Genomic DNA, 12,835 nt, shown 5'->3' on the forward strand with positions numbered 1-12,835 from the left:
AAGTACGCGCATGACAAGTTTCTAACGCTAATAACAGGCATCATATATTCACACTCGGTTTTCTCCCTACTACAAACCCAGTTTGTTCAGGTGATATCAATAGAGGAAGCACACCCTGAAGTCTATTGGCAAGTACCTTGGCATATATTTTGACATCCAAATTTAGTAACGATATTGGCCTATAAGAACCCGGGTCAGTGGGGTCCCTCCCAGATTTAGGAAGCACTATAATTACCGCTTCAGACATAGTATTTGGTATCTGTTCTTTATCTGCCATTGGATTAAATAAGGCAGTGAGGGGGGAAATTATATGCTGTTGCAATGTCTTATAAAATAAGGAATTGAGCCCATCCGGGCCAGGCATTCGTAGATTTTTATTTTATGATAATGGTTAGACTGTATATGTTACGATCCTGCCCGCAGACCCCACCCCGCGAACCTCACCTCCTCTCCTGTGCCGGCCAACGCTGCCGCTCCTCAACGCGGTTCGGACCACCGCCGAGCCGTGCCTCTCTTCCTCTTTGTGGCTTTGCTGTTGCTTCCTCCTGCGTGGCTGGAGACAGGCCGCTGACTCCTCTTACTAGGGAAGTCCCTGCCAGGATTCCCTCCTCCTCAGCAGCCCGAGTGCCGCCGTCAGAGCTCCTCTTCAGCAGCACGGAGCCACTGCCGTCTTCCTTCTTCTTCGGGGCAGAAAGTCACCCCAGCGTAGCTCCTCTTCACGGCAGGAGCTGCCTCCGGCCTGCTCCCTCTTCCTCCACATAGCAGGACACCGCTGCAGGCCTTGGCTGCACCCACCTTCTTCTGGGGCTCCCTTTAGGTGCGGGCGCATGCCTCTCTTCCTCCTTTAAAGGGCCAGAAGCAGGAAGCACCCTTCAGCCCCTCCAGATGACGTCCTTAGGGCACTTCCTGGACCTGCCCTATATAAAGGCCCTACTTCAGTTCCTCAGGGCCTTCGGATGGAGTTACACCCTCCATGGAGCTTCTCCATTGTCCATGGAGTTCCACCAATTCCATCATGGTCCATCTTGCTGCTCCTGTCCGGATGACTTAATGTTTCATGTCTTCTTGATGTCTCCGTCCGACGCTCCGGGTCTCATCCCTTGTCGGATCGTCTTCGTGGTATGTTCCAGTCCTCGGCTTCCCTTCCTGTAAGCTTCGGGGTTCCTCGTCTGTACCTAGATGTCCTAGATGTTCCAAATGCCCAGATGTCCAGATGTCCACTCGTTCAGAGATCTAGATGTCCAGGTTGTCCAGACATCCTTCGTCCTGATGTCCGTTTGTCCACTTGTCAAGGGATCTAGATTTCCTCTCGCCCAGAAGTCCACTCATCCTGATGTCCATCTGTCCAAATCTCCAGATGCCCAGATGTCCACTCGTTCAGAGATCCAGATGTCCAGGTGTCCAGATGGCTTGCGTCCTGAGGTACCTTTTTCTTGTGTACTGTCTTCCTTCACTCCTCATCTCCATCCTGAAGAATCTGCTACCAGCCTTGCTGTCCACTGGACTTCATCTCCAGCCGACCTTCTTAGGAGTAATTCCGTCTCATTCGGTGTCTGTCTTCAGGTGACTGGAATTCCCTTCTGGCTGGTCTTCTCTCATGCACTGCCTGGACCTTCTTCTCCATTCTGTTCATGTTCCGCTCTCCGCGTGGTCCGCAACCAGCCCATGTCGGGCTGTGTAGGGCACCCTGAGGGACAGTACCTTTCAACTCCAAGAGTCTCATCTCTTCCAAGTTCCAAAAGTCTCGTCTCTTCTATGTTCCTAGAGTCTCGTCTCTTCCAAATCTCCCAGAGTCTCATCTCGTCCAAGCCTCTCATCTCGTCCAAGAGTCTCTTCTCGTCCCAGTCTCCAGGAGTCTCATCTCTTCCAAGTCTCCAAGAGTCTCGTCTCGTCCAAGTCTCCAAGAGTCTCGTCTCTTCCAAGTTCCTAGTCTCATCTCTTTCATGTTCCTAGAGTCTTGTCTCTTCCAAGTCTCCCAGAGGCTCGGCTAAACCAAGCTCTATTCTTCTCTTCTAGGCCAGTGTCTCCCAACTGGTGTGCCTTCAGTCCGGAATAGGTATGCCACGGAAAAGTTACCACTGTCTGATTCTCAGATGCAAAACAGCATCTGGACTCTGCTCTCAATAACTCACAGCATCAAGTGTCACCAATGGTAGCTCTTGAAGATGTAGGATCTTCTTCCTAGCTACAGCATATGCCCTGGAGTGTGGTAATTAATGGGCAGCATGCAGGGTATGGATAGCTGGTCCCGCTTTGTTTGGCATACACAGTGTACAGAGCAACTCCTCATCGTCCTCCTCTTGAGTCTCCTCCTTTGAGTCCTTCCAGCCTCTGTCTTATCCTCAGGCTGAGTGAGACAGGGAGTGCATGCCGTGAGCAATGGATGTGACTCATTCTGGGACCGATGCAATGAAAGCTCCGACATGCTACTGCAGGCTGGATCAAGGTCTTCCTGCTGCTGTTGCTGCTACCGAGAACCAGATGAAATTCAGCCAAAACCCGGGCCATAGTTTGGGGTCCTCTGCTGCAGTGGAATCAGAGCCTAGGTCTTCATGTATCGCTGCGCTACCACATGTCAAGATTAGTGGTATAAATGGTATCAGGATTTGGGATTGTGGGAGTTGCAACTGCGCACTCATCGTTAGGCTGTCACACAGTGAGTGATGGTGGTGAAGGAATTAGAAGCTTCTTCAGCTCTGAAGGGCTCAATAGTATAGGCCACAGAGTGAGGCTGGTACTAGCAGTGGGACTGGAACATAGGTCTGCTGGCCTTGCGGCTCTGTGCTCTCACCAGCTGGGATTCCCTGATATGGTTCAGACATTGCTTCTGGATGTAATTTCACAATCACCTACGTCACTTCGGGAATTTATATGTTTTTTCCTGCATGCACCACACTAAATTAGTTTCTTGGTTTTCCCCTTGCTGTTTGCTGACCCTGGCATGAAAACTTATCACAATCACTTCTCTATAAATAAGACTTCTCAGTCCTTAGTGGGAAGAAGATCCACACTGCAGGACCATGAAGGTAATATGGACTTGATTTATTATATTAGCTAATTACGTTGTTTGCAAGTTACTGCTAAGATAGCAAGCTCTACGAGGTATGGCACATGATAGCACTATGACAAAGTAAAATAATTATACTTTAGACAGTGCTGCACACACTGTTAGCTTTATATAAAGAGACAATAATTATATCCCTCATACAGCACTCCATATGCTGTGAGCCCTACATAAAAATAAAATATTTATGCTTTGTGGAGATCTGCAGATACTGTCAGTGATAAAATAATTATACTTTGTCCAGCACTGCATACACAGTCAGTATTGCCAACCCTCCAGGATTGTCCTGGAGTATCCTGGAATTTAAGGTCTAGCTCCGCTGCCGCGTGCAATGCTAGAGAAATCTTGGGCATTCTGAACTTTTCCCCCAAGAATCCTGTATGGTGAATCCAATTTATTTTATCGGTTTCTCATTAGCTTCATATATTCCTGAAGATTATAGTCACAGTCCCCAGTTTTCTGGCACTTCAGGAATAGATACCGCGGCAATTTTGGGGCACATTTGCATAAAATTACATATAGCTGTATATCATCGCATCACCGTTTTATTGGAACATTATAAATACTGAATCCATAACTTCTGTGAGAATAAACAGATATGGAAATCAAATCTGATCCTTCTGGAAAAAAAAAATGAGATGTGTTTCAGGCACCAAAGTCCTCTTCAAGGTATATACAGAAAAAGGCTAAGACTTTGAAAATAAAATATAATTAGCAAACTATATAATAATCAATGATTTCATCTAACACACCAAGTTAGTATTTGTAGTGTTCTAATAAAGCTATGATATTATACGATTATAGGCTACTTTTATTGTCATGATCTTGTCCCTATTGTACATTTGTTTTAATTTTTTAATTTTTCTACTATAGTCTAGGAGTGTGCAGTTGCAAATTTTCATTTGTGTCATTTCGTTTCCAGCATGCACTAAATGGTTTTAGTGCATGTTAATATGATATAATACGCGCTAGATCACTTTAGTGCACACTAAACCTATTAGGGCCTGATTTTCAAAGTCATTTATATGCTTAAAACTATGTTTTACAAGTTACGCATATAAGTGGGCTTTTGAAAATAGCTACATTATATGCCATTGAATTGTCAATAGATTTTACTTGTGTTTAGTGCACTGAATTGCTACTTGTTGGGGATGTGGAACCTTGAGCCGAGACTAGGTTGGCCGTACCACCAGAAGAGGGCCCCTGTTGGTCCTCGTCATTGGGAAGCGGAACAGGCAGAGCAGACCCAACTGGAGCTTCACCTTTAAAAGCCCTCATTCCCCGCAGGTTGAGCCCTTGAGTACCGGGGCCAGCAGGACTTAGGCGGGGGTCTCTCAAGGGGTGGAACCAGAGGAAGAGGCTGAAGCAACGTCAGGCAGGCAGAAGTCGAGGCAGGCGGCAGACAGAACCAGGAACAGGCCAGGGGACAGGACGGGCAGTGAACAGGCGTGGACGGAGAAACAGGCTGGAGGTCAGGGTAGGCGGAGGTCAAGCAGAGTCAGGTTACCAGGCAGAGGTCAGGCAGGCGGAGGTCAAGCTAAGTCAGGCAGGCAGAATCAAAACCAGGAGGTCAATCTGGCGGGACAAGGAGCAGGAACGCTAGGATCAGGAATCAAGGAGCAAGGCAGGAACGCTGGTTCAGGAATCAGGAGCTGGAACACAGAACTCGCACTCAATACAGAGCAGGACCCGTTGTTGAGGCAAAGTGCTAGAGGCAGGGCCTGACGTCCTCTTCATGGGCCGCGGGAAACTTTCCCCTTTAAATCTGCAGCGACAGTGCGCAGATGCGTGCCTAGGGAGTCAAACATGGAAGTCAGGGTGGCGCATGCACAGCCGCGAAGGCAGGCCGCTGTAGTGGCAGTTGGTGTCGGCCACGGCGAGCGGCGACAGAGGAAGGCTGGACCTGGTTGCCTGCCGAAGGAGGTAAGGGGTCCCAGTCGCTGCCGCCCGTGACTGGGGATCCTAACATAACCATAGTATGTTATATTTACTTGCATAAAACCTTTAAAAATTCACCTATTAGCACGCATGAAAAAAAATAATATAGCACACCCCTGCTTTACTCTAGTGCAGGGGTGACCAACTCTGGTCCTCAAGAGCCACAAACAGGCCAGGTTTTCAGGTTATCCACAATGAATATGCATAAAGTACATATGGAGGCAGAGCATGCAAATCTACCTCATGGGTATTCATTGTGGATATCCTGAAAACCTGGCCCGTTTGTGGCTCTCGAGAACCAGAGCTGGCCACCCCCCTGCTCTGATGCCACTGTTTGCAGTACCAAGGTTCAGGGAAAAAGACAACACGAGCACATCATCTAATGAAAGCATTTGGAGTGTGCCAGGCATTTGGTAATAATATTTTCTCTTTGGAATTTAGGGGGCAGCCTTCAATAGGCGCCATAAATGCAAAGTACACTCAACCTTTTAGTGGGCATGCTTACTTTGTAGCTAATTGTCAAAGGAAAACTATCCGTGTAGTTTCTTTATGATAATTAGCTAGAGTAGTGTACACGTACAAGATGCTGATCTGCCAATGGGGGGAGGTGGTGAAACACTGCACATAGATCCCATTGAAAAATCAAATGAACGCTTCCTGTACATATCCCCAGCTCACATCTTTTTAACTTGGCTAAACGCGTGCGCGCTATGGAAGCCCACGTGTACTTTTAGCCGGGCAGAGGAGGCCAGTTTTCAGCCAAGCCGGTTCACCTGGATAAATGACTTTGAAAGTGGAGCACCGCAGGATCTGAGTGAAATGAAATCATATTCAGATACCATTTAAACATGCAGAAAAAAAAACATATATTAACCCATCACGCTGTTAAAACTAAGATTCACAGTACCAATAATTTGTCCAAGTTCCTTGATTTATGTTTTGCATCTGAACATCGTGAAACTTGCATACACTGGTGCTTAATTCCTCCTAAGGAAAAAGTGCTCATTCCATAACTGAGTTAGCAGAAGCTGCAGCCTTCAAGGTGTTAAATCATGTGATGAAACCTCCAGGAATAATCCTCTCTCAGACAGAGCTGCGCACAGTCAGCGCTATATAAAAATAGACTAATTGCACTCTGGGAGTACTGCAGGGATCAGTGGATTTTATAGGTGGAAAGAGAGAAGGATAAGGTCCCTTGATGAAATGGGAGGGAGGGAGCTTAAGCTCTAGTCAAGGTCATTAACAGGTGGGTATAGTCCATGTAGCTTTTCCAGTCCTTGTGATTCATGGAGCTTGGTCAACTCGGGCACCCAAACTGCCAGTCTCCCGTCTCCCCCCTCCACCCCCACCTTGGGATGCCTGTCTCTCCCCCTTTCCCTGCCCATTACAGTTCTTTCATCCCACACATCCACTCTCATCCCCTCCCTATTGGATCGTATTTGTTCCTGAGGAAGCAGTCAATGCATGCACACAGTCCCACGAATGCTCACCTCCTCCGCCTGCAGGCTTTCCGCCTGATTAGAAAACTCGTAACAAAGGAGGGTTGGAGGGGGAGTCGAGACACTGCAGGTAATGTGAGCATAGCCTGCAAACAGTCCTGAGCTCATTCAATCACTGCTCCTGCTTTTAATAGCAAGAGAAGGTTTCCTCTGCTGCTATGGGAGAGGCATGAACTGGTAGGGAGAGGGATGGAATAGAGATGTGGGGAGGGGTGGGTGAACTGTAAGGGGTCATGATTACAACCCTGTTTGAGGGTGGTGGGTGGGGGGGGGGGGGGAGGGCAGGGCATGAGTGGAGGAGGGAGTGGAGCCTTTGCAATTTTTCAGTTCAAGAAAATATAAAGGGAGCCCATTATTTATATCTGTTCTGTCTGGGCCTAAAAATGTCTGTCAGTGGCGGTGGGTCTGGAGGTGGATTGTATGAAAAATCAAGTGAATGTGGAGTAGAAGATAGGAGAAAAACCTCCATCCCTCTGGTATTTCATGCCAATTCCTTCTCTTCTCTCTCAGGTTCTCCTCTTCCTGCTGCTCTGGCAGACCTGCAGCTCTTCAGAGGTTCCTCAGGTCCACAAGATGAGCAAAAAAGTCTTTACTAGTAACATAGGTAAACAGACCTACCGAGGGTGACCTGTCCCAAAGGGTGAAATTTACCGCCTCCAGTGAATGAGAGTACAGGCCAAAGAGTGATATTTTTCAGGCCCTGGGTCTGGAATATAATCTGGATAGAGACGAGGCTTGATTGCTTTGCAAATGAAGAAAAAAGGAACAGAAATGATATTTTGCTTTCTTTGCTACCTCTGACAGGATATTGAAAGAGTGGAGTTACTATGAGAACAATTTTTTTTAAAGAAAATTACCTGCATAAGGCTTTACCTGCAGAAATAGCCCTTTAGATTAGGAAACTGCACCACCCGTATGTGCACACTTCTACCCACAGCATTCCAGGGCAGGGTTGGAAATTCTGTGCAGAATCTTTTATTTTAAAAAGTGTGTGTACACATTCTCTTGCTAAATCCATGCGCATTCAGTAGCAGGAGTAATTGTGTGGGCATAGATGTGTTGGGATAATTTTTAAAGCAAACTCACACGTGTAAGTCTGCTTTGAAAATTGTTGTAAGGTGAACGCATAACAGCGCGCAAAACTATATGGCCTGTTATAAAATTATCCCCCCAGAGGGTACTGTTCAAAGCCATTTCTGTGGTTAAAATAGTGCTTTACCCGCGGAAGTGGGTTTTGGTTTCTTTTTAATTGCCTGCTCGATATGAGGTAGATTTTAAAAGCGCTGCTCGCACAAAAAAACCGGCCACATGCGCACGTACGCAGGCCTCTCGCAACGCCAATTTCAAGAAGCCACGAAGTCCACGCGTGCCTACCCAATGCGCGCGTCAAGAATAAGGGGGCAGAAAAGGGGCGGGGCATGGGTGTTCTGGGGCGGGGCCAAGGCTTAAGCGCGTAACTCTGAATTTTAAAAAAGCTGACCATGAACGGATGTCCACGTGTTATCCACGTAACTTTACTGCTGGTCCTGATGAAGAGCAAGTCTGGAGATCCCCGGTTTTAGGACTTTCAGCACAGCGTGAAGGTTAGGGGGTCAAGTGGAGGGCTTACAGGGTGAAGAAGCAGAGGGGGTCTTGAAGACCTCAATATCAACTGGACAAACTGTTGGACTAAAGGGCAAAACTAGTTTAGCCCTCACGCGAGCATGTTTTAAAATCTGCCTGCATATGCGTGTAAAAGCTGCCAAGGCCTTAGCGGAAAGACGCGTGGGACATTTACTTGAGCTGCCTCTTAAGATTACATGCACCCATGCACATGGCAGAGAGATTTTAAATGCGCGCACGATATCAAATTGCAGCGTATCTCCGCACACGTGCGCGCGTTTCTTTTAAAATTAGCCAGTGTGTGAATAAACTTAAGCGCATAGAAGTCCATATTCAAAAACCATTTAGATGAATAACTCAAAAGTTATCCGTCTAAATGACAAACTTGGCATATTCAGCCACTTATCTGGCAAAATTATAGCCGGATAAGTAGTTATCCGGCTATAATTTAGCCAGAGAAAAGAAAGAGGTCGAGTTAGCTGGCTAACTATGCTCAGTTTACGCTTCCAATGCTAGAAATGTAAACTTAAGTTTACGCTTCCAGCGCTGCCCGACAAAAGCTGGGAGCAGGAGAGTTAAAACCCTTGCTTCCGGCCGGGATATTTTTAGGTATCGGGGATGGGGTGGGGGAGGTGGTACTGCAGGGGAAGGGGACGGAAAGGTCCAGGAGGCAAGGATTTTAAACTTTGAATTAAAACTAGGGACGGGGTGCTGGAGAAGGCCCTACTAATGTTTGGGGGCTGGGGGGGGGGGGGGTAAAGCACAGCCTGACAGAGCCCTTTATTTATTAGGCCTTGGACCTTTTTTGTTTTTTCTTCTTAATACTGACAGCACTACTTAGCTGGATCTCTTCTAAAGGAATGCATGTAAGGGCAGCAGCGTGAAATTGGTTTTAATTAGCAGGGAGTGCTTTACAAATAGTAACCTGCACAGAAGTAAAATTCTCCTCAAGTAAACTCTATGCAGAGACTGAAAAGAAGGAAAACGCTCCTTAATTAATGAGCTGTGTAGGAATACAATTCCTTTTAATCAGCTAGGCAGAACTTTAAGTTTTTAGGATGGAATGTTCTGGCTAATTAACCAGCTATGCGTTGAAATTGCAAGTCCTGTGTAAGCCATGCAAAAGGAGCGCCATTCCTAATTTAAGTATAATTGCCTGTGTAAAATGGAACTCACTTAGCAGGGAAAACGGAATAGCTTTCTAATTCAGGGGAGGGCAAACTATGAGTTGGGGGGAAGAGGTTACAGTGGCAAGTATACTCCACAGTGAGAGGACCAAAGCAGCAACCATACCAATAAAAAGAATAATTCAACACAATTAACAAATAGAACAACATCAAATAGTAAAAAAAAACTCATAAACATGTTACAAACACCCATAAAATATTTCAAAACAGACACATTAAATAATAACCAATAATTAAAATTAGAAAGGATTTTAAGCAGCTCCCCGCTCTTTTGAGTTTCAAATGCCCACATGCACTCACTCACTCACACACACATACACCCAGAGGCAAAATCCTAAATCTGTCACTAGGAATAGGAGAGTGAGAGGTATATTTTGCACATGAAAAAGTGCATGTGATTCTGGCTCTCAGGAGACACCAAACCACCATTTGACCACTCCTGTTATAGACTGACCCATTTACAGAGAGAGGCATGAGCTTTTGAGGACAATAATCCACTCAGTCAGATGCAACTGTCAATTGGTTAGTCTATAAAGTGCCACCAGCTTCTTTGACATTTTTTCTGCCAAAGACTAACACAGCTACTCCTTTAGAAGTTTTAATCTTAGGAAAAGTTACTTTATCTCCCTACCCCTTGGTTCTGTTTCACACGCTGGGTGCAAATTTGGGATTAGAATCAGTTTATCATCCGGTGTCTCAATCTACCTATCTGTAACTGGGCATTTATAACAGCACTGTTCCTTTTCCTATCACTTGCTTTGAAAACTCTTATGCAGTCTAGATCAGGAGCCCCTAAATCCAGTCCTCGAGAGCTGCAAACCAGTCTGGTTTTTAGGATTTTCACAACGAATATGCATGAGATAGATCTGTATACAACTGAAGCAGTGTCTGCAAATTTATCTCAAGCATATTTATTGGAGATATCCTGAAAAACAGGACTGGATTTGAGGACCTTTGATCTAGAGACTAGAAGTGGCTGCATCTGAACTATTACACTATAAGAGGTATGTGGGAAAGTGAGCGGTGTTTCTCTGGCTGGAGGCAGAAAGTTGTACTGGCTCCAGCCTTTTCAAATGCAGATAAAACTTTTATTAGCAAACATAACACTTTAACAGTGCACTGCCTACTTTAACAGTATTCACTTACACATACAGGAGCTGTAGACTGCCTTGCTTCTAAGGTCAGTGTATACTCCCTCCCTTCTGGTTTGGACAGAGCCCTTTACAGGAGTTGCCTTCCTCCTGGAGGCATAGGGACCTCCAGAAACCGGCTGGGCTTAGCCCTCTTATGCTCCTCGGTTAGTCACTCCCTCAGGATCTTCCCTGCCCCAGCAGGGTCCCACCCACAGAGCTCTCTCCCTCTGTGGGATTTAAGGTGAACCAGGCCCCATTCTTGGTCCCGCATGGGCTTAAAGGGGGAAAGCAGGGTCACTCTGTCACAAGGTATCGGGATTCTCTCTGGTGGAAAATCATCATAGAAATATGATTATTGATATGCATGGACTGAAATGGACATAGAGATGAAACAGAGGGACATCTTTATTGGAAAATTAGTGTCCATGATACAGAGATGAAGCTTTAGAAGGTAATTCCTCATTTTTCTCTTTTGATGGCTCAGAATATGCAGGTCTTCCCCTAGACTGTGAGGACTTCCTCAGGAGGGGGAGCACAACCTCTGGCGTCTATGTGATATATCCAAGGGGTCCAACCTTGCCTGTTCCTGTCTACTGTGACATGACAAGCAACAGCGAAGGATGGACGGTAAGTGACAACGTTTATTTTTCTCTCCCTACACGATGCAATATTCTCCCACACCTTTCCTTCCTTTCTCTCCCTCTCCTAAGTTGCATTAAATTAAATAACATTTATTTATTTATATTCAGCTTTTTATGAAGTTCCCCAAGTTCATCATTTTACTTTTATCAATATGTGAATCTCATGTGCAAAATCCATGAAATCTAGGAAAATAAATAAGAAATAACCCCCTCTGAATATAAATTGACTGTCTCACATTCCATTGCAGGTATTCCAGAAGCGATCCAATGGGTCCGTTGATTTCTCCCGCGACTGGAAAGATTACAGGGATGGATTTGGCCATGTGAACACAGAATACTGGTTGGGTGAGGCTCAGAATCCTGCTTTAGTCTTTTGGGGCATGGGGGAAAGGAGGTGATTAAAATGTTCTTTAAATAACAAGATGACTTCTGACTCAAAGAGCACTATTGGCCTCTCAGAGGAACAGGAACTACTGACTGAGCAGGGAGAGAGACTGGGGTTGATGAGGTCAGGGAATCAGAAGGCTGTATCTGTAATGGTTATGTGTCTGCTTCATGTTCGTGGTTAGAAGCTCCTTTTCTGGAGAAAAAAAAAACGTTCTGGAATCCATTCTGCTACTAGGCTGTTAACTCAGAGATTTGTACCATCAGAGGGAGATAAAAAAAAATCCCACAGAACTTTGAGGCAAGAGTTTTAAAAACCTGGGATGAGGTTAAATTAGTTGGTGAACAAAATCTAAAATTGGAATTATTTTCCAGGTCTAGAGAATATTTGGCTGATGACACTGCAAAGGGATTACAAGTTACGAGTGGACCTGGAGGGGTTCGACAATCAGAGGGTGTACGCAGAGTATGCGGTGTTCTCTCTCTCCCCCTATGCTCTTCATGGTGAAAGTGATGGCTACACATTGCATGTCTCTGGCTTCAGGGATGGAGGAGCAGGTAAGGGAAGCGCAGTGTCACTGACTATCGGTTATAAGCAGAGAGCACTTATGTTTCCTACTGTTCATGATAAGCAAAGGACTGCATCAGGAGTGGCTCATTATACGATGCTCCATCGTTGATCGTTATAAGTAGGGCCAGGCCTGGATTTACATTCAGGCCTACTAGACCTGTGCCTGGGATGGCAAAATTGGAGGGAGAAGCAAATTTCCTGCCCCCTACCGCCCTACATTCCTGCCCCAGATCTTGGCAGGTGCCCTTGCCACGGCTACTGTCGCTCCTCTTCCCCCAGGCCTTGGCTCCAGTGAGGGAACTAAGGCTGTGGCTCAGTGGCCCTGGCCCTCCATTCAGAAGCCCAGAGGGGCAGAGCCTCCGAGTGTACGTTTTGTCCCCGTGCTTGCTGCACCTTGAAGGTAGCCACTGGAGCTGAGGTCTGGGGCGCTACGCATGTCTTAGAGTTTGGCTGGGAAAAGGGGGTGTGTATGTGTTATCAGTGTGGCATCAGCACTGACTCAGTGCCTAGGGGCAGCAACCAGCGAAATCTGTCCTTGAGTAGGGCTTCTGATTTTAGGTGTTTATAATTGTAAATGTAGGTGTTTGTTTTCCAGCTAATTAGAAGTTCTTTGAGGATACTAAAATCTGGTTTTATCGGTATTCTCACTAGTGCTGGGCATCTTTTCTGGTTAATTTATATTTACATAACCTGTAACATCTCTAACATTCAGATTCCCCAAAAGCCCAGCCACATCTGCTGCCCCAGCACAGAGCAAAGCTGCACCCCTTCCCCCATGGGGCCTGTGGGGGGGCAAAAAGTGAGGCCCCGCCCCTC

At 46.1% G+C, this 12,835-nt stretch overlaps 2 protein-coding genes across 5 annotated transcripts in view; one reads left to right on the forward strand and one right to left on the reverse strand.

Moving 5' to 3' along the window:
• Positions 1-12,835, reverse strand: part of RNF112 (ring finger protein 112) — a 131,958-nt gene that overhangs the window by 112,902 nt on the left and 6,221 nt on the right. The window contains exon 1 of one of the 2 annotated variants that reach the window (XM_029606866.1): positions 10,437-10,566. The exons of the other annotated variant lie outside the window; for it this stretch is intronic. The gene's annotated coding sequence lies outside the window, so the exon portion shown is untranslated. Of the gene's footprint in view, positions 1-10,436; positions 10,567-12,835 lie in introns of those variants that run through there. 2 annotated transcript variants of the gene reach the window in all.
• The window catches only part of LOC115094135 (microfibril-associated glycoprotein 4-like), a 94,213-nt gene that overhangs the window by 71,882 nt on the left and 9,496 nt on the right, over positions 1-12,835 (forward strand). Inside the window, exons 1-5 of one of the 3 annotated variants that reach the window (XM_029606874.1) lie at positions 2,908-3,026; positions 7,012-7,105; positions 10,908-11,050; positions 11,313-11,409; positions 11,824-12,006. In XM_029606874.1, coding sequence (XP_029462734.1) covers positions 3,021-3,026; positions 7,012-7,105; positions 10,908-11,050; positions 11,313-11,409; positions 11,824-12,006 — 523 coding nt within the window. In that variant the 5' untranslated portion in view covers positions 2,908-3,020. Of the gene's footprint in view, positions 1-2,907; positions 3,027-6,162; positions 6,249-7,011; positions 7,106-10,907; positions 11,051-11,312; positions 11,410-11,823; positions 12,007-12,835 lie in introns of those variants that run through there. The other 2 variants (XM_029606877.1, XM_029606875.1) reach the window with 2 other exon arrangements.

Source organism: Rhinatrema bivittatum, chromosome 6, assembly GCF_901001135.1.
Source record: "Rhinatrema bivittatum chromosome 6, aRhiBiv1.1, whole genome shotgun sequence".
Taxonomy (NCBI): domain Eukaryota; kingdom Metazoa; phylum Chordata; class Amphibia; order Gymnophiona; family Rhinatrematidae; genus Rhinatrema; species Rhinatrema bivittatum.